Source organism: Eubalaena glacialis, chromosome 5 (assembly GCF_028564815.1).
Source record: "Eubalaena glacialis isolate mEubGla1 chromosome 5, mEubGla1.1.hap2.+ XY, whole genome shotgun sequence".
NCBI lineage: Eukaryota > Metazoa > Chordata > Mammalia > Artiodactyla > Balaenidae > Eubalaena > Eubalaena glacialis.
This window is the reverse complement of record NC_083720.1, coordinates 127439622-127457728: the sequence shown is the minus strand read 5'-3', so window position 1 is coordinate 127457728 and position 18107 is coordinate 127439622. Positions and strand designations below refer to the sequence as shown.

At 38.4% G+C, this 18107-nt stretch overlaps 1 protein-coding gene across 3 annotated transcripts in view; it reads left to right on the top strand.

Annotated features, from left to right (window-relative positions):
- Positions 1 to 12345: 12345 nt before the first annotated feature.
- The window catches only part of BANK1 (B cell scaffold protein with ankyrin repeats 1), a 314550-nt gene continuing 308788 nt past the window's right edge, over positions 12346 to 18107 (top strand). For 2 of the 3 annotated variants that reach the window (XM_061191672.1, XM_061191671.1), the window contains exon 1: positions 12502 to 12757. In XM_061191672.1, coding sequence (XP_061047655.1) covers positions 12688 to 12757 — 70 coding nt within the window. In that variant the 5' untranslated portion in view covers positions 12502 to 12687. Of the gene's footprint in view, positions 12363 to 12501; positions 12758 to 18107 lie in introns of those variants that run through there. The other variant, XM_061191673.1, reaches the window with a different exon arrangement.

The following is an 18107-nucleotide window of genomic DNA, read 5'->3' as shown; positions in this document are numbered from 1 at the left end:
AGTACAAACCCCAATATGCAAGCCTTTATTAAGCCTCTGCTTGTATTTAGTTTGTTAATGTTCTATTGGTCAAAGATAGTTAAATGACCAACCCCTGAGTCAATGTCGAAAAGAACTACATGAGGGCATGTATACCAGGAGGGCTGGTGCATTAGTGGGCCACCAATATAACAGCTACCATAGGTGTCCCTCTGGCCTCTGATGATTCATATTCCCCTAACATGAAAAATATATTCAGCCCTTCCTAAGATCCGCAATGTCATTCCATGACAGCCTTAGACATAGGCTTGAAACTTAGGCTTAATGTTCAGAATCTCATCAACTAAACTGAGTCCAAGTATGGCTGAGGCTCCTGGTGTGACATCCTCAGATAACTTTTTAAGTGCCTTATCTTGATTACAGAGCACTGTAAACTAAAAATTATCTGCTCCCTCCACCCACCCCAACCCCAATGCAAACATACAATCATGAGGTAGGAGCAGGTTAATTTAAATTAATACTTCTATTCAAGGGTGGTGGTGGTGCGTGTACAGCATAGCAGTCATTCGTTCATAGCAATTCTGAAATCCACCTGGGCAAATATTTTCAGTTCCCCCTCCTCTGAGATTTAGAGGAAAATCTACTCTCATATCCAAGGAAGAAATCCCATTTAGCTTCTGATGAACACATGTAATGTTTAAATCAGTGGTAGTCTGCATTGCATGTGAGTTCAGTAGAACACTCAAGAATTTCTCCAGCACACAATACCTAAGTAAATGGCTATAGGATAATTTGGACAAGGACTAGGGGAATCATTACCATGAAAACTTGATATGATGATACAGGGTTCTTCCTTCTAGGTATCTCTTTCATTCAGTGGTTTCCAAATCTGTGAAATGGCTCAGGTCTGAAAGCTATTTTTCTTCAATATAGTTTGAGCAATCTATAGATTGAAGAGTATCTTTGTTGGCTGCCAAGTTTTTTCGTCCCAGGAGCTCTATGTGCTATTAGTCATCTCCATAGGTCTCTGAAGGACAGGCTCCCCCATTTGTCATGCCAGTCTTGCTGCTAATTACACTTATTGTGTCCATTTTGTTTCTGGTGGTTAAAATATTGGATTGATTATTTTGGGATTTTATCATCCCCTTTACTTGCTGGGATCCTCCTTATGTAAAAGCCCTGGCCTTCGGAGGACAACTGCTACTAAGCTTCTTAACAATTCTGGTTCCCCCCGCAGTAACGCATTCTTTATCACTCTGATAAACAGAGTGTCCCCTGGGCCTCTCTATAAAACATAGTCCGCTCCTGAGTTTCTGTCTGCTGTAATATGTTCTCTCTAGCAAGCCTATCTGAACTTTTAAGCCCCTTGTTCTACCATTTGCCATAGCAGTTCTACTTCATGTAATAAGAGCCATCAATTTTTCCAAGCTTCAAAGTTCCAACTAAGCAGTGTAGTAGCACCATCTCCATCTCCCGAGGCTTTCCAGAATGTTAAATACTATACCACAAGAAGATGAACCCATATTGAAACACCCTCCATTATCCAGCTTTATGTTTCACTTGACTTCATTCATCTCCTTTAGGATCCAGTCCTGAATCTTGCTGGTATATGTTGGCTAGGTCTTCCAACTCCTTTGACTTATAGACCCTTTCTTCCTTTAGGGGGCCCACCTCTTCCTTTACCTGGTTATGTTGTAGCTAGACCCTGCTTATTAATATGGTGGCCAAGAGAGGAGTGGAGATGAAACATGAGAAGGCATCTTACCTTCTAAGGCACAAGCTTGTGTATTATTGTCAAGCAAGGAGGAAGTGCTGGCCTTTATCTTGAGAAATGGTGTACTTCTCTGAGCACAGAGAGTTCAGAGGAATCCAGAGGTTAAAATTTTCTAGGTGCATCAACCCAGAGACTCAGATATCACCATCTCAAGTTTCAGGGTCCATTCATTCCCAATTACAGCCCTGATCTTGGCATAGCAGCCTTGTTGGGATTGAGAATTCAAACTTCTCTGGAGTTCTGCTACTCATAAAATTAAGTGTGGCCCTGATCCTAAGCCTTCTCTGACCTTCAGGTACAGCAGATGAGAATCTCTTTATTCTTTACATGCTGCCTAGGAGGCCCTCTGTCTTTCACAATTTGTTTTATATTGGTGATTAATCACCCTCAGTCTTTGTTTTCTTCTTTCAGTGCACCAATGGCTCTTTCTACAGCTATCCGATTTCATAGTCCTTATCATTACTATTTTTCCCAAACCTCTCATGTGCCTGAGGTATTGTACTCATCAATTCATCCTTTCCACTGGCATCCCATCCCAGTTCACCACTGAAAAAAAAAATGAGCAATTACACTGAAACCACATGCCAGGAGCTCTCGGTGCCAGTGATGATGTCCTCAGGCCTGGAGTGAGATCCAGCTCCAAATTTTACTTTTAGGTCTGCTTCCTAGGGCCATTCCTGGTACCAAATGTCACAGGTTCTCTGGGGAATACATTCTGATATTTACATGCAGGAGGTTTGTTGAGAAATAGTCTTAGGAACAATACATGCAAGTGGGAAGGGAAGTACGACTGGGCAAAGGAAGAAGCTGAACAAAGAAGCAGTTGCAACAGAGACCTCAGGCCATACTTTAGGGAGTTCTCATGCTAGATGACCCTTCAAAGTTTTCCCACTTGGGTAAGGAGTCCAGCCCTTGCACTTCCACACTGAACTTCCACTGGAGCTATTGTACTCCTGGATACAGGTTGTCTTGTAGGCAAGATGAGTAACCTTGAGCAAGGCAACTTCTTTTTGCCAAGGACAATTCCTGGAGAAAACACCGTTGTGAGTTGGCCTCAGCCCATACTCCCAGGAGTTGAGTGGTGAGTGCCATAGAATTAAGAAGTGTATGTATGCTACAGCATGCAGTAACTGGGCCAACTGCTAAAGTCACTAGGTTTTTCAAGCTGATCTTTTAGAGTAGACATTTATTTTTTAATCTACCCACATCCCTTCTTTCCTCCTTCTGGGAATAATGTCTACCTTTTCCTGGGAAATGGTTTTCTCTAATCCAACCATGTGCTCTGAATTTGTGTGACCCTCTTTTAACATATCCTAACTCCTCCTCCAACTATTGTGGATGGTCTCAAAGACAAGCACCTGACCTCAGCAAGATGAATCAGCGTGCTCCACACCTCCCTCCCTAACTGCAAAGATTAGCTCTGGAATTAATTTAGGTCTTGAATTAATTTAATTAAATTAAAGCCCTTCTTTATGAATTTTTTACAATAGTTTTATTGAGATATAATTCACATACCATAAAATTCACCCTTTTAAAGAGTATAATCCAGTCATTATTAGTATATTCACAGAGTCCCACAATCACTTCCGATATCTAAGTTTAGAATAATTTACATCACCCTGAAAAAAAACCCTGGACTCAGCATTCACTCTCCATCTGCCCCTAACCCCAACCCCTTGGCAATCACTAATCTACTTTTTGTCCCTAAGGACTTGCCTATTCTGGACATTCCGTATAAATAGGATGATAACAGCATGTGGTCTTTGGCGAGTGGGTTCTTTAACTTGACATAATGATTCCCTGTTATAGTATGTATCAGTACTTTATTCTTTATATTGCAGGGTAATATTCCATTGTATGTTATACCACATTTTTCTAATCCATTCCTCAGTTGATGGACATTGGGATTGTTTCCACTTTTTGACTCTTATGGATAATGCTGCTGTGAACATTTGTGCCTCATGGTTTTCTAAACTTGATACCAGAGAGCAACTCTCAAGCCTACTCATTTTGCCTCAGCTGGGCAGGTTTTCAACATTTCGAGGCAGCTATTCTAGAATAAGAGAAAAGAAGTAGAGGGAGAGAGAACAGTCCCTTATTTCAGTTTTCCGCAAGGCCCTGGTACACCACTCCTCCTCCCACAGTTTGGTCACATGATCTGTTAAAATGTCCCATTTTACATAACCTGATTTGGGCTGGGACTCTATCATGTGCGTACAGAAGAGTTCAGGCTAATACATGACTTCTGATAAAACCTTAAACCGTGCTACCAGCAGTGAAGCTGTTTAAATAATAAAAGCCCAAAGTTTAGAAATAACTCACAGCTTCTCCCTCATTGTACCCCTCTCATCTCTTTGTGGAAATAAGCTGCCTGTGGAAATAAACCCCAATCTTACTGCGCCAAACTCCAAAACTTACTTTGCTCAGAAGTCTCCCTAATGATATTTAATCACCTCTTCCATTTCAGGCTTAAACAATTTGTTTGCACCTTTATTTAGGGTTTACTTCTATGTGAATTAAATTATCATTAGTTTACATATCTGCCTTCTTCATTAGGCTGTAAGCTCTTTGAGACCTGCGGCTCTTCTTGTTCAACTATGTGTTTCTAATAGTTCTCACAGTAATTAATTCAGCAAACACATGAATTTTTACATTATCAGTCACCTATTCTATGCTTAGAACTATGATAGTCCTGGGGATAGAAAAATGAATAAGATCCTTTGAGGGGCTTACATTTTATTGTAGGAAGGCTATATTAAAATCAGTAAGAATAAGCTGTATAAGTGTTGTTATGGTAAAAATGAGAATAAGCACAGGGGATAGGATGTCACAGGAAGGTGTAGTCCATTCTAGCAGATCCTATAATCAGGTTTATAGGTGAATCCACTCTTTTTTTTTTTTTTTTGACTGCACAACAATGTGAGTATGTTTATTGCCACTGAAATGTACATTTAAAGATGGGTAAAATGATTAAGCGGTACAAACTACTATGTATAAAATAAATAGGCTATAAGGATACATTGTACAGCACAGGAAATAGGGCCAATATTTTATAATAACTATAAATGGAGTATAACCTTTAAAAATGGGAATCACTAGGTTGAAAACCTGAAAGATATAATATTATAAATCAACTATACCTCAGTTTTTTTTAAAAAAGGGAAAAAAAGACCAAAAAAATGGGTAAAATGGTAAATTTCATGTTATGGGTATTTTAGCACAATTAAAAATAAATAAATAATTTTTTTAAAAAAAGGGAACCAGGTTCTAAGTGGCACAGGTTTGCCCTTAGCCAGTTTTCCCAATACCTAGTGTCACCCTTTCGAGATCACTGTCATTTTACGTGGTGGCGAATCCACTCTTAAGCCCAAGGAGGGAATCCCCTTTAGCTTCTGACAAACAGATGTAATGGTTAAATCAGGGTTAATCTGTACCGTAGGTGAGTTCACTAATGAGCCTATTTCAGAGTCACGAAGTGGCCACAAGTCTTCACCTGTATTGTGATTTCTAGTTCAGTGGGACACATATCAGACAGTGGATCTCTTCTCCCCTTGTGTCTGAATAGGAATTAGGTAGCTAGGCCTCCTCCAGGGAATAGAAAGCAGCCTAAGAGACTCCTGCTAGACCACTCTCAGTGGTTTTCTTGTGTGGGAGGGAACCACCGTACCCTTGTGTAATATGTACTTCTGTAAAGGGTGAAAAAAAATAACACGCTTACCTCATATCTAGCTTCACTCTTTCTTCTTTAAGGCAGTATTTTTGATGAAAAAAGAAGTTGGTGGCAAGATAAATTGCATTCTACCAGTTAGTCACTGAAATCAGATCCCATTTTACTAAGTACGAAACGTATAAAAGGGGAAACTATCAACCCCGTTGGTACCTGTCCACTTCATTCAGAGTTTCAAGAGAAGACTGAGAAAAAATTACCACTTGCTAAAGGTATTATAATAATGAAGAAGTTACAGTAGATTTAGAAAAAAAGTGACATACTTAGCTCTATGGTACAGTAGCTTTACTGATCTGTTATAATTGTTTGTTTTGGTGTAGGTTGGAATTCACTTGTGAAAATAGTTTCAGTGCCCCAAGGAGCACTTGCCTTTTCCTGAATTGAGCTTACCTTTGAGATTATATTTTAATTATTTTAAATTGGTCAGGCATGGGGATAATTGATCCTCAGGGAGAGTTTTCCTCATTATAAGGCTAAGCTAACCTTCCCATGCATGCCCTAATCTTCTAAATATCCCAAATAACCCAGTGCCTGCTCTATAATAATATTATATTTTCTCTATTATAATGTTGGAATACTCTATACTTTATTACAATTTCTATTATTTGTCTTATGGAACACACTCTAAGAATAGAAATTATGACACATAGTAGGTACTCAATATATAGTTGCTGACTGACTGAATAATAATCCATTATAGTTGTTTTGAATATTCACTTTTTTTTCAAATTCCTTAGTGCTATTTCACAAGTATTCATTGTGCCTATAAAACAAAATTATTTATAAGTTGAATTTTTGTTAACTTAATTATTATACTCTTAGGATAATTTTATGAATTATATACTTTAGCATATGAAATGTCCATCATTTATATATCATTATTAGAATATTATACACAGAGAAGATGCTCAGTACGTATTTATAGAGTGAAAAATAACTTTTATTTTTAAACTTAAATTTTTAAAATTATTTTCTTCTATTTGAGTTACTTTCAATATTACTTTCAGTAATTTCCAAAATAAAAGGCAGATTTTTTTTTTCAGTAGGAAACAAATGTAAGAAAACTTACGCAAAATATTTGCAGTGGCACAAGACTAAATATATTTCTTAGATCCCTCAGCAAAATTTTTCAAAGTGCTCTCCCATTCACATCTCTAGCCATTAGACAAATTTATCATACCCCTAACTTCCTCTGTTTCTGTGGCTATTCAAGCAACCTCTAGGGAGGTAGCTATACCCGTGACTTAAACTCTTATCTATCTTTTCTCAATGTAGTTTTCAACATCTCTCTCCTATGTATATTTGACCTGGAGTCACAAAGAAATCACCCCTTAATAATGTCTTCTCTTTCCTTCAAAAGCATACATGCTGTTTTGGATTCCAGGAGATCTTAATGAAGAAATATTTTTCATTGATCCCAATAAGGATGGCCTGAGATTTCCCATAGCTATTCTCAAAGGCTTGGGATCCATGAACTCTACTTGAGGTCTAGCAAGAGAATGTAGAGCCTGTGACATTGAGAGCCCTCTGTCCTGAAATCTCAGATGACTCATGAGGGCAGAAGTCCTCCATGGCTGTCCTCTTAAAAAGACGAATTGGGAACACACAGCTGGTCTCTCGGGAGGTGGGGAATGCACTAGCCACAGGAAAGGAGCAAAATGAACTCTCAGAAGATCTACAATTCTCTTGGTATTGGTTTCATGGCACCAACATTTCTGTTATTTGCTTTTGGAAAATGAAAACTCAATTTTTTGGTGAGAATTCTCACCATAAAATGCCATTTTCTATTCTGATATCCCTTTTTAGCTCTTTGTAGAGTCAGTTATGTTAACTGCTTTTTCTTCTCTGAATGAGTGTTTCAGACATTGATTGCAATGACTTGCTTTTCACATCATAATCCAAGATGATAGGGACTTTAGCAGGAAACTTACTTCACTTCCCTCAAATAAATGTCTGCATTATCTTCTCTTCTAAACTGTTAACAGGCTATTCACTGCCCTCTGAAACTGTGTGGTAGATGTGGGAAATACCTTCTATATGCTCTTCTAATTTTTGGACAGTGTCAAGGGGCACAATTCTTAGAACCTGCCCTAAGCACACTAATAGCTAGTTACACCATTGGCTGAAACATTATCTTTGCTTCTTTCCCTGTTGAAATTTGCTTCCAAACCACTTCCTGTTGGTGTCTTCTAGTTCCAAACTCCCAAATTCAATGTTTCTTTACTATGATTTATTTATAACAGAAACTGCCCCAATAATCACATTACTTACAAGAATATCCTTGACCCATCCAATTGTCCAAAGGTATTTTTCAATTACTATAGAACCATTTAGTATTACTTTATCTGATACAACTCTCCACACAATATCTAGAAGCACAATATCTAGAAGGCAGACTTTTTGGAAGCAAGGGCTGTATCTTTCCATCACTGTATGTCCAGTGTCCAGCACTGTATCTTGGATATGGTAAGCACTTACAAAAATCTCTTTGAATGACTTAATAAATGAATAAATAAATGAATAATGAAAATGTGAAGAACAATGTCTCCTTTTATCAATCCTGTAGATTGAAGCTAACAGCTTCAGCTATTGCGAGACCTGTGGTGAGTTAGGTGCTAAGGAAAACATTATAAGTAGGGTACGGAGTGGGACTGAAAACCTTATCTAATCAATAATTATAGGGTAAACACAGAAGCAAATTATCAGAGTTCTCAAAGAAAGCCAAAACAACCAAAAAGAGAAATAGAGAATTTTAGAATTTTTTACTTTTAAACATTTTATAGTATTGTTTCTTAAAACTCAGATATAGTAATCAAGCTCCGTTCCAGCAAACTCACTTTCACTTGTTAGCACAGGCAGGGGTGAGGATGGGCGGGGGTGGGTGTGGTGGTATCAGCCAAGGTATAAGCAGAAAACAACTTGGTTAGTTCCACAAGTCATCCTCAGTTGAACAGAAAAGTGAAGATTCAGCACATCTACTCAACCAAGAAAAGAAACAAGTACATGATGCAAACAGCCCTGCAGGAAGGCATATCAAAGAGCTACCACATCCACCAATTAACAGTGAAATATTACTCCATAGGGACTTAGTAAATTAATGCTAAAGGGAATTGAATATTCTTTAATATATGTTCATTTAGAAGAATGTAAAATTTTTTCCTTATTAATGAATATCTCCAAACACTCAATTTATCGCTGTAGGTTGGTGTCAGTTTTCTGTTGCTACTCTAACAAATTACCACAAACTTAGCTTAAAACAACACTAATTTATTATCCTACAGTTTGGGAGGTCACAAGTTCAAATTCAGTCTCACTGGGCTAAAAGACAGGTGTCAGCAGAGCTGGTTCCTTTTGGAGGCTCTGTAGGAGAATCTATTTCCTTGTCTTTTCCAGCTTCTAGAGGAGACCTACATTCCTTGGCTTGTGGCCCCTTCCTCACATTATTCAAAGCACATTACTCCAATCTCTGCTTCCTCATCCTGTCTCTTCTCTGACTTTCCTGCCTCCATCTTATAAGTGCTGTTGTAATTACATTGGCTCACCTGGGTAATCCAGGCTACTGTTCCCATCTCAGTATCCTTAACTTAATTCCACCTTCCATGGAATGTAAGGTAATAAATACACAGGTTCTGGGGATTAATATGTGGACATCTTTATGGGGCCCATCACACAATTAGATTAGTATGAAAAAAGTCGGTTAAATGTGAGGAAGGATAAGAAAATGAAGAAAGCCTCCCAGTAACAACAACAAAGAAAGTATTATTGCTAGGAAATTCCTTCATACCTTCCTAGTATTTGGTCTAGTTTTGAACTAGAAAATAAGATGTATAATAACACTCTATAAGAATAATATAATTCAGTGTCTAAAGATCTGGACATGTCCTTCAAGAGGAAAATTCTCCAATAATAAATAGCCATGAAGAAGCAAAGTACTCTTTCACTCTTTCACTTTTACAATAGTTTGCTGCATTAGGAAAGAACCCGTTTTGTTCTTTAAAGGGATCCAGAATCTAAAAGTAGAAATGAAACCAGCAGAATTAGCAAAAGCATCCAGTCAGCAAGGGCACAAGAAATCAGCCATGGCAATTGCAACAGGGCAACAGCCAAAACAGCTGTTATTGTTATTATCAGATATCCAGTTATTGGAACATAGCATCAGCGTGAGACCCTTATAATTTCTACCGAGTAGAGCAATAATACTGAGGCTGTCAATATGCTGCTAGAGAAAAAGAATGCAAGGGAAGAAGATCAATGGATCCAAGAGTTTGATATATTGAGAAACTAGAAACCAACTGTGGCTAGCATTTTTTGTCATTCTGTAACAGAGGAAAAATCAGAAACCTGCGATTACATGCTGCTGGTAGCATTCTGCCCGAAAAAGCATCTCAGTGTGAGAATTACTAAGTGCCTCTTCCCTGAGAACAAGTGTGAACCAAGAGATAACCCAGCATTTCAGACAGTATCATTTCCTTAGGGGAGAAAGTAGGGGGAAAATAAAGTCAACTGTGACTAAAGATGTGTTTGACACTAAGAAACAAGACCAAAATGAGTGAAAACATTTCTAAAATATCTTTTCATAAATGCATAGGCAAAGTTAGAATACATGTAAGACTTAGGTCACGGCCTCTGTGTGTGTGATCTCCACACATTTTCTTTTCTTTGTGAAAACAATGTCTACATAGTCTCAACCAATAGTGCCAATATTGTAATGAATTATGAGTACAGTTCATGCCTATTTTTAAGGAGGTAGATGTTCATTTCTATGAGATTTTTGCTCTGTGGGAAAGTGAGTAGGAAAACAAAAGCAATTTTTTGATATGTATATGTATAACCTTGCCTATGATGTCCATGTAATTTTTAGCAATAACTTTATGTGACCTTAAAAGGAAGAGAAGGCTTCTAACTAAGAGGGAAGGCTATAGGGTCAGATCTGGGATTGAATTCCAGCTTTGTCACTTAAAACTTTTAAAACCCAGATTCCTCATTTGTAAAATATAGTTAAAGCTACATTGTTTTGAGAACCAAATGACATGAACACTGTGAAACGCTTACATAATGCTTGACACATAGAATACTTAAAACAAAACAGAGTAGCTGTTAACAGCAACATTAATAAAACAAGAGTGAACAAATAAGTAAAGGGGCTAAGCTGTTACCTCATACCTTTTGAACAAGAGCTATGTTCTCATTCCGTACCTGAAACAAAAACAAACCTAGAATAATTTTTGAACTTTAGTAGAAGATTTTTAAAGATTTTCTAGCACAAAGTCTTAACCAATGAAGTAGTTTTTAAAAACAGCCCATAATTTTAAACACATTTTTGTTTTCATTTTTCCATTTACCAGGATCATATGGATATAAATTGTGGAAGTGAGCATCTGAAAACGTACTTAATTATCCTATGTACTGTAAGTCTTCTATGTGTATTAGAGGAGATGGTGTCATAAAATTGTATAGCTGGCAGAGACTCGAATATAATTATTCCAATTTCCTCATTTAGCTGAGATTATGCAAGGCTCAGAAATACTGAGAATTGCCCCGGTTGTCCAGATAGCAAGGTGGAGAGTCAAGATGGCATCCACAGCCTTCTGACTTCCAGTCGGGGGTTCTTCAGACATGTGACAGATACAGTTTGCTATCTAAAGACTATCCTTCTTTGCAAATCTTTGTGTGCAGGGAGGGAATGAGCATTGTGTATTTCCGCAGAACAAACTGGGATGCCTTTGAAGATGTGGAGGCATAACAGGGGAGCAGGAGCTGGAATGTGTATATCACTTTCTCCTCAAAATCTTTGTCAAAGTATCTTTTGTGAAGAAGATACATCACTTAGGGCATTGTCTCCCCAATGGATTGGTTTAAGAAGACTTATGCTTTCCTGAGAACTGAATTCCTGGAACTATTGACCAAGAGTTTTTATGCACCCTGCAATCCAAACCCTCTCTGTCTTTACCTTATTGTACTGCGGTCTGTTGGTAAACAGGCATTTGTATAAGACAGTAAACTGGTCAATATGATATTATTTCATAAATTAGCTAAAATCTTTTGCTCCATTGTTTCAAATACAGGAAATCAACTTAAAGTTAATAATGAGGTTAAAGGAACAATTGGAAAGCGGATAAAGATACCTATAATAGTTTTCAAAATTTGCTGACACTTCTCCAAGTTTACTTCATTATGGTATAAAATGTAAAAAAGTACAGTTATGTGAAAAAAAGTTTAACATTTTGATACTTTGATAGTTGATTTTCTAAAAAAGACTTTGTGAGATAAATAATTGCTCACAAGCCTCCCTCCTAGGTTTCTTTTCTAAAAAAGAGGGAGAGGGACATTTAGGCATGAACGATTACCAAAACTTCAAATTGATCTTCAAAAATATTTTTAACTTCAGAACGTAAATTACTAATTTAGAGATCCTTGAGAGAAGAAGGGACATTTATTTTAAGGCTCTGGGGGAAACTCTTGAGTATTTCACAGTCTTTAAAGCAAACAAGCAAACAAACAAACAAAGGACCTATTTAGATCCATAACTTATTTTTTTTTTTACTAGGCCCGGTTCTGACTTGGAGCAGGAGTAGGAAATAAATTTTACATAGGATTTAAAAATCATTTTATAATTTATGGCTCTAGCTTAAAATTTCTGGGCAAAATGCAATATCAGAAACAAACAGTAAACCAACCAAAAAAACCCTCCAAACAAACAAAAAAAAAACCCAACTATGTATCTACATCTACATCTTTATACCTTTACTGATACATCCATATCTTTATGTCTGTATCTCTTAGTCTCCTTTTCCAGCAAGTGTCTACTTCTGGTATCCCTGTTCCTGGAAGTGGGAGCATCGTGGAAGCCCTTGAATGGCACAAGAAGGGCTACAAGAACAGGTAACCTAGCTCTAAAAACGCCCTGAGTGAAAAGATGAGGCGGGAACAGGATCAGAGAATGTTAGGAGAAACCAAAGCGGCCTAAAAAGGAGGCCCGAGCAAGCCCTTGAGCAGTTTCACTTCCGCGGGGCGCCCAGCGTCGCGAGCCCTCGCCCTGCGGCCCGCGCCCCGGGGCTGCGTTTCCGGGACTTCGGCCGCAGCCGCCGCGGTGGGAAGCGGGCTGAGGACGGTCGGGGGCCCGGAGACCAGCTCGCGGAGAACCTCAGACCGGGAGAGGCCGGGCTCGGCGGGCACCTGTCCAGGCGCCCGGGCTTCAGCGGCCGCGATGCTGCCAGCAGCGCCGGGCCGGGCGGGCGGGAGTCGGGAATGGCCCGCAGGCGGCCCAGCGCCCCGAGGTGGGTGTGCGCGCGGCCGGGCGGCCGGAGGGAGGCCAGCCCGCCCCGGGGTCGCGCGGAGACTGTGCGCCTCGCGGCCGCGGGACCACGGCTGCCGCTCCGCCCCGCAGCCGGCTTCTGTCGCGGGCTCCTTGCCGGGGGAATCGGGACGCGACGCGGTGGGAGCGCTCCTTAAGTCTGGGCGGCGTGCCACCGCCGGTGCCGCATTTTCTGAGTAGCTGGAACTTTCCAGAGCACCCGGGACAGGCTCCTCTAGTTTCTAAAATCAGCTTGGAACGTGTTTTAAAGTTATGCATCAGCCTAAAAATTCTGTCAACATGGCAAAACTGCCCTTGGGTAGCATCGCCCGTTTACCTGCCGGGTCTCCCAAAATCCAATCCGGTAAATTTGGCCTGTGACCTGCTAATCAGACAGGTTACTTTCTGTAAAAACTCCTCGAAACACAGATTTTCTTAACTTGTTGAAAGGAAAAGCAGTCCGTTCGGTTGAATACATAAATGCATTTATGGGTCAAACGGAAGTTAAGGCACTTGTTTTCATTCCTTTTTGAAGTATGTCAAATGCATTTGTGAATTGTATAATGATTATAAAAAGTGTTCAGTTTCAAAAATTAAAAAGAAAAGGCTTCACTTGGATATTAAGATTACTGGAGATGTTCACACTGAGATATGCGATAAAAAAATCTGAGTGAAATTCTGTTAATTTGCTGAATGGAGTTTCTCATAGCTTATTAGCATTTTGTTAAGTAATGAAATTATGGCTTTAGCTGTTTCTCTTGGCAAGTGTTTTTTTTCATATATAAATTTTAAAAGACTGCTTTTCAGTTAAAATGGGGGTATTTGTGGCAATGGAAATGACAAGAAAGGAATTATATCTTAATCCTTCAGTAAATAAACCAGCCATGTCTTTTGAACCTTGAGCAGGTTAGCTCTTTTGTAATTTCAATTGAACAATTTAGTTAAATAAAATCAGCTACAATTTGTTTCAAACTTCTAGATTGAGCACTTTAGCCAGAACATGACTATTATTTCACTTAAAACTCAAGTAATACTTTGAGGTATTTGCTATTGTGAATAATGCTGGAGTGATGTGAACCAACTTTTGTCTCATCCTGAGTATTCCTGTTCCTCCCATGCATTTCCCCCCATCTCCTATGGTTCTTCCAATATGGTATTTATTACTTGCTTCAATTGGCTCAGGTTATGACACTTTTCTTATACTCAGCTATCTTTTTGTTATTAACCCATGCCATTCCTAGATATGAATAGTATTCTAAAAGAACTAGTTCTGATTAATCCTTTTTTTTAAAAAATGGATACCTTTCCGTGTGACCTCTGTCTCTGCTTTGGGCAAGTGTCTCCACAGCATCTTAGACTTTGGCTTAATGTGACACATTAAGGGTCAGTTAGTCCAACTGCCTCATTTTAGACATGAGAAAACTGAGACTCAGGGAGTGATTTGCCCACAGTCCCATAACCAAAAACTATTTGAAGATCCTGTTCATCATTTCACCAACAATCTTTACCTACCCACCCCCAAGACTTGTGTAGTAATATGAATGTAAAATGGGCAAACAGTTTAAAGTGGTAAATACAGTTTCATGCCTATGAAGATTATGTTTCTAGCATTAGGTGTATTGTGTATTTGTAATGACAATATCTTGTGTTTACTGCCATCAGAGAAATCTATAAGTGTCCAACTTGTCCTTTAATGGAAGCAGAAAAGATACGATACCCAGAACTAAGACAGTGTGAAAATGATGCAAAGTGGTGAAAATTCCATTTAGACTTTATTTTCTGGCTTATGTTTAACTAGATACTGTCCACTAATGTCCAAAAGAGAAATTCCTTCTTTGTTTTATTCCAAAACTAATGATTGTTTAAATTTAAACTGCTACTTTCAATAAGGACTGTTTATTAAAGCACAGATTGCTCCCTACCCCGTAGTTTTTGTATTTTTTATTAATATTATTTGATGCCTCTGATGAAGAGAGAGATCAGTTGTTAGGTTAAAAGCAGAAAGCATCTGTCCTGTCTCACATCTTAATATGTTAACTTTCTAAATGTTGAACATTAACATTCTGAAAACTGTGGTCTGATGGACTGCATCTTTGCTTGTGAGAAACATGGTTTGTCTAAGTCTTTCCTTTGTGTCCTAAAGTTCTTGAAGATTTGAAGCTTTTTACTCTGACTACAGTCTTCCAACATAGCCAGCAACCTAGATTTCTCCTACCAGGGAAATACCCTTATTTAACTCTAGTGGCTGGTAAAACTTGCTTTCTTCAGACCAGCGAGAAAGGTTCTGATAAGCTTACTTATGCTGAGATTTTAAAGAGAGGTAGCTCTCTCAGGGCCTTTTTACTTTAATATGGGATAATTCTGTAATATTTACTTGCTTAGGATTTCAGGCATACACAACAGCATACTGGGCGTCGTACTTGGAGTAGCAGAGGGACCTTTTTTGCCACATGTATCTAAACACGTGCTATAGGTGATCATGCCCTACTTATGATGGCCTCTGGGCTCAGACTGCTTCACATCCAGTCCAGCTTCATTGCATATCTGCTTTGTGATCTTGGATAAATAAATAAATCTGTCATTATCCCAACTGGTCCATTAAAAAAGCAAAAGTGGGTACAAAGCAACATTTATTTGAAAGAATGTTTTTGAGGATTAAGGAGAAAATGCATGTGAAGTGCTTTTCAGGGTGCCATAGCAGAGAGTAATTGCTTGATACGTGTTAGTTATTGTTTTACTTCCTTGGTCATTGGTCAATAGTGTCATAGTTACATGTAAAAGATAGAGTTCTTATTGAGAAACTGCCTCATGCTGACTTGGGAAAAACTTAAAAGAATGAAGCCATCAAACTCCCACGCCAAAAAAATTTGGGAGTGTGACTTCCTGTAGTAAGATAGTGTCATAATCTTGGGGAAGTAGTGTGGTTAATAGTTCTGAGAAGAGAAAAAAAAGGAATCCACAATGAGAATAACTAAGGATAGATGGATTAAAAGGGTTTAAACTAGGGCAGTTACAGGAAAGAATAAAATGGGAATTTAAGAGGACAAAATGAGAGTGTGTTTTATTTCCCCATATCACAGAGTACCAATTGTGACCCAATTAAAAAAATAATAAATGTATGTGAAAAAAATAAGCATCAAACATAAAATTGTGGGATACCTCATCAAATTATAAGAAGATGGAAGATCTATTTTACCAACATATTTACTGTTGGGTTAAAAAAAATCCAATGTAAAGAATATCATTCCTGCCAAATATAAATCACATGTTTTGAGAATTTAAATGGCTGTTACCTGATCATCTAAGTTACAGTTGCTATTTTATTACTTTCTTTATAAATTATAGAATATCTTATAGTAATTTTGGAGACAACTATGAAATAAGAACAGGAAGGACAAACATTCCAGAAGTTATTATTTAAAAATAAGTTATTATATGGCCTTGTAATTCTTTCCTGTTTTAAATATAAAGAATGGTATCTAAGTTTTACTGCAGACACTGAAATAGTCCAGGTGGTGAAAATAACAGATATTGTATGGAATTATACCCTCCTGTATTTATTTTTGACTCAGAGAAAAATAATGAGCGTTTTAGATCTTTACCACTGAACAGAAATATCTTTGTTGCTTCCAAGTGCTCCAAATTGAGATAATCCAGAAAGACCACTTCCCTTTGTAATCATAAGAAGTAATTCATCATTGCCTTGTGGTCTTTTATAAGATTTTCTTTGCTCCAGTTTATTAAAGTAAGTTTTGTTTTATCATATTAACTATGTGCCATATTTTCCTTTCTTTTAAGCTCCTGTACCTCTTTTCCATATTAGTAATTCTCATTGCTTCATGTTTTATGTGTTCCATTTTATAAGGAAGACATACTGAAAAGTGTCAGAACAGTTCCTGACTTGGAATTTCATTTGCCTGATTTTGTTTGGTCATGATCTATGCTGAAGTGTAAACCTCATCCTTCGGTCAGGATCAATATCTTCATTCCCTTTTTGTTTGAATTTATCTGTAGGATCATGTCTAACTTTCAGACGAAAACATAGTGTCAGACCACTTGAAATTTTGGCCTTCTTTTAATAGCTACCATTTATTACGTTTCTACTTTGAATTTGTATTATATGGATATCCCATTACCTTGATAGGTGAGAGCATCAGAGGATTAGCACCTACTTTGGACAAGAAGTTATATTGTTCCATATAATCATACGAAAACATTTAATAATTCATTGTGTTCTTTCATTTCCTAAAACAACTTTTAATTTTTTTTTTAGGGGGTGGGGTGGAGGGTGAAGCACCAACATCAAAGATACGGAGAAACAAATCATATCAAAGTGGTAGGATTGTATAAAATCATGGAACTGGAATGACACATTGTAGAGCAGGGGTCCCCAACCCCCAGGCCGTGGACCGTTAGTGGTCCGCAGCCTGTTAGGAACTGGGCCACAGAGCAGGGGGTGAGCGGCAGGCGAGCAAGGGAAACTTCACCTGCCTCCCCATCGCTCGCATTACCGCCTGGACCACCCCGCACCCCCGCCCAGTCAGTGGAAAAATTGCCTTCCACGAAACCGGTCCCTGGTGCCAAAAAGGTTGGGGACCACTGTTGTAGAATATTTCTTGTGACTGTATGAAGAATCCCTAAAATTTATACATTTTCTACATTGGCCAATCACATTTTATTTAGATTTAGTAGAGCCATGTAATTAAAAAATCTCAGGCGACAACTACAGTTTTAATACAGTTCGTGAGCTATTGGGTCACAATTGGGAAAGTGAGTGAGGTAAACCTGAAGCAAAAATCTACTTTGATTTCAATTAAGGAGATAATTTCCTTAATTTCCTCATTACGTTTCAGCAAGAGTTTAGAACTTTCACTACTCCAGGCACTTCTCTATAGACCAGAGGACCAGAAACCCTTCCTTTATCATATCCTGTCTTTCCATACCTATGTAAAATGGGGAGAACCATGGATAGCCCAGATTCCAGAAGCAGTTACTTTGGCCAAGAATAGGCACTTGATTCAAAGGCAGACAGTCCATGGACTGCTTAATGACCAGTGATGTGTGTTGTCTGGCACACACATTTAAAGATCTGTTGGACTCAACAAAGCCCTTCTTTCAAACAAGAGATAATGAGACTGTTGTCAGTGGAAGGTCGATGTTTGATGATATACAGTAGAGGATGACAGCTAGTTGACTCATGTGCAAGGTGGATAGTTAGAAAGAAGATGAGAAGAGAGAATTAAGGAGGACTGAAAGACAGAGGGAGGAGTCTTAGTTTCTGATTTTCCATTTCCAGGCCAAGTTAAGACCCAGCTGCACTTGTTGTTCTGATA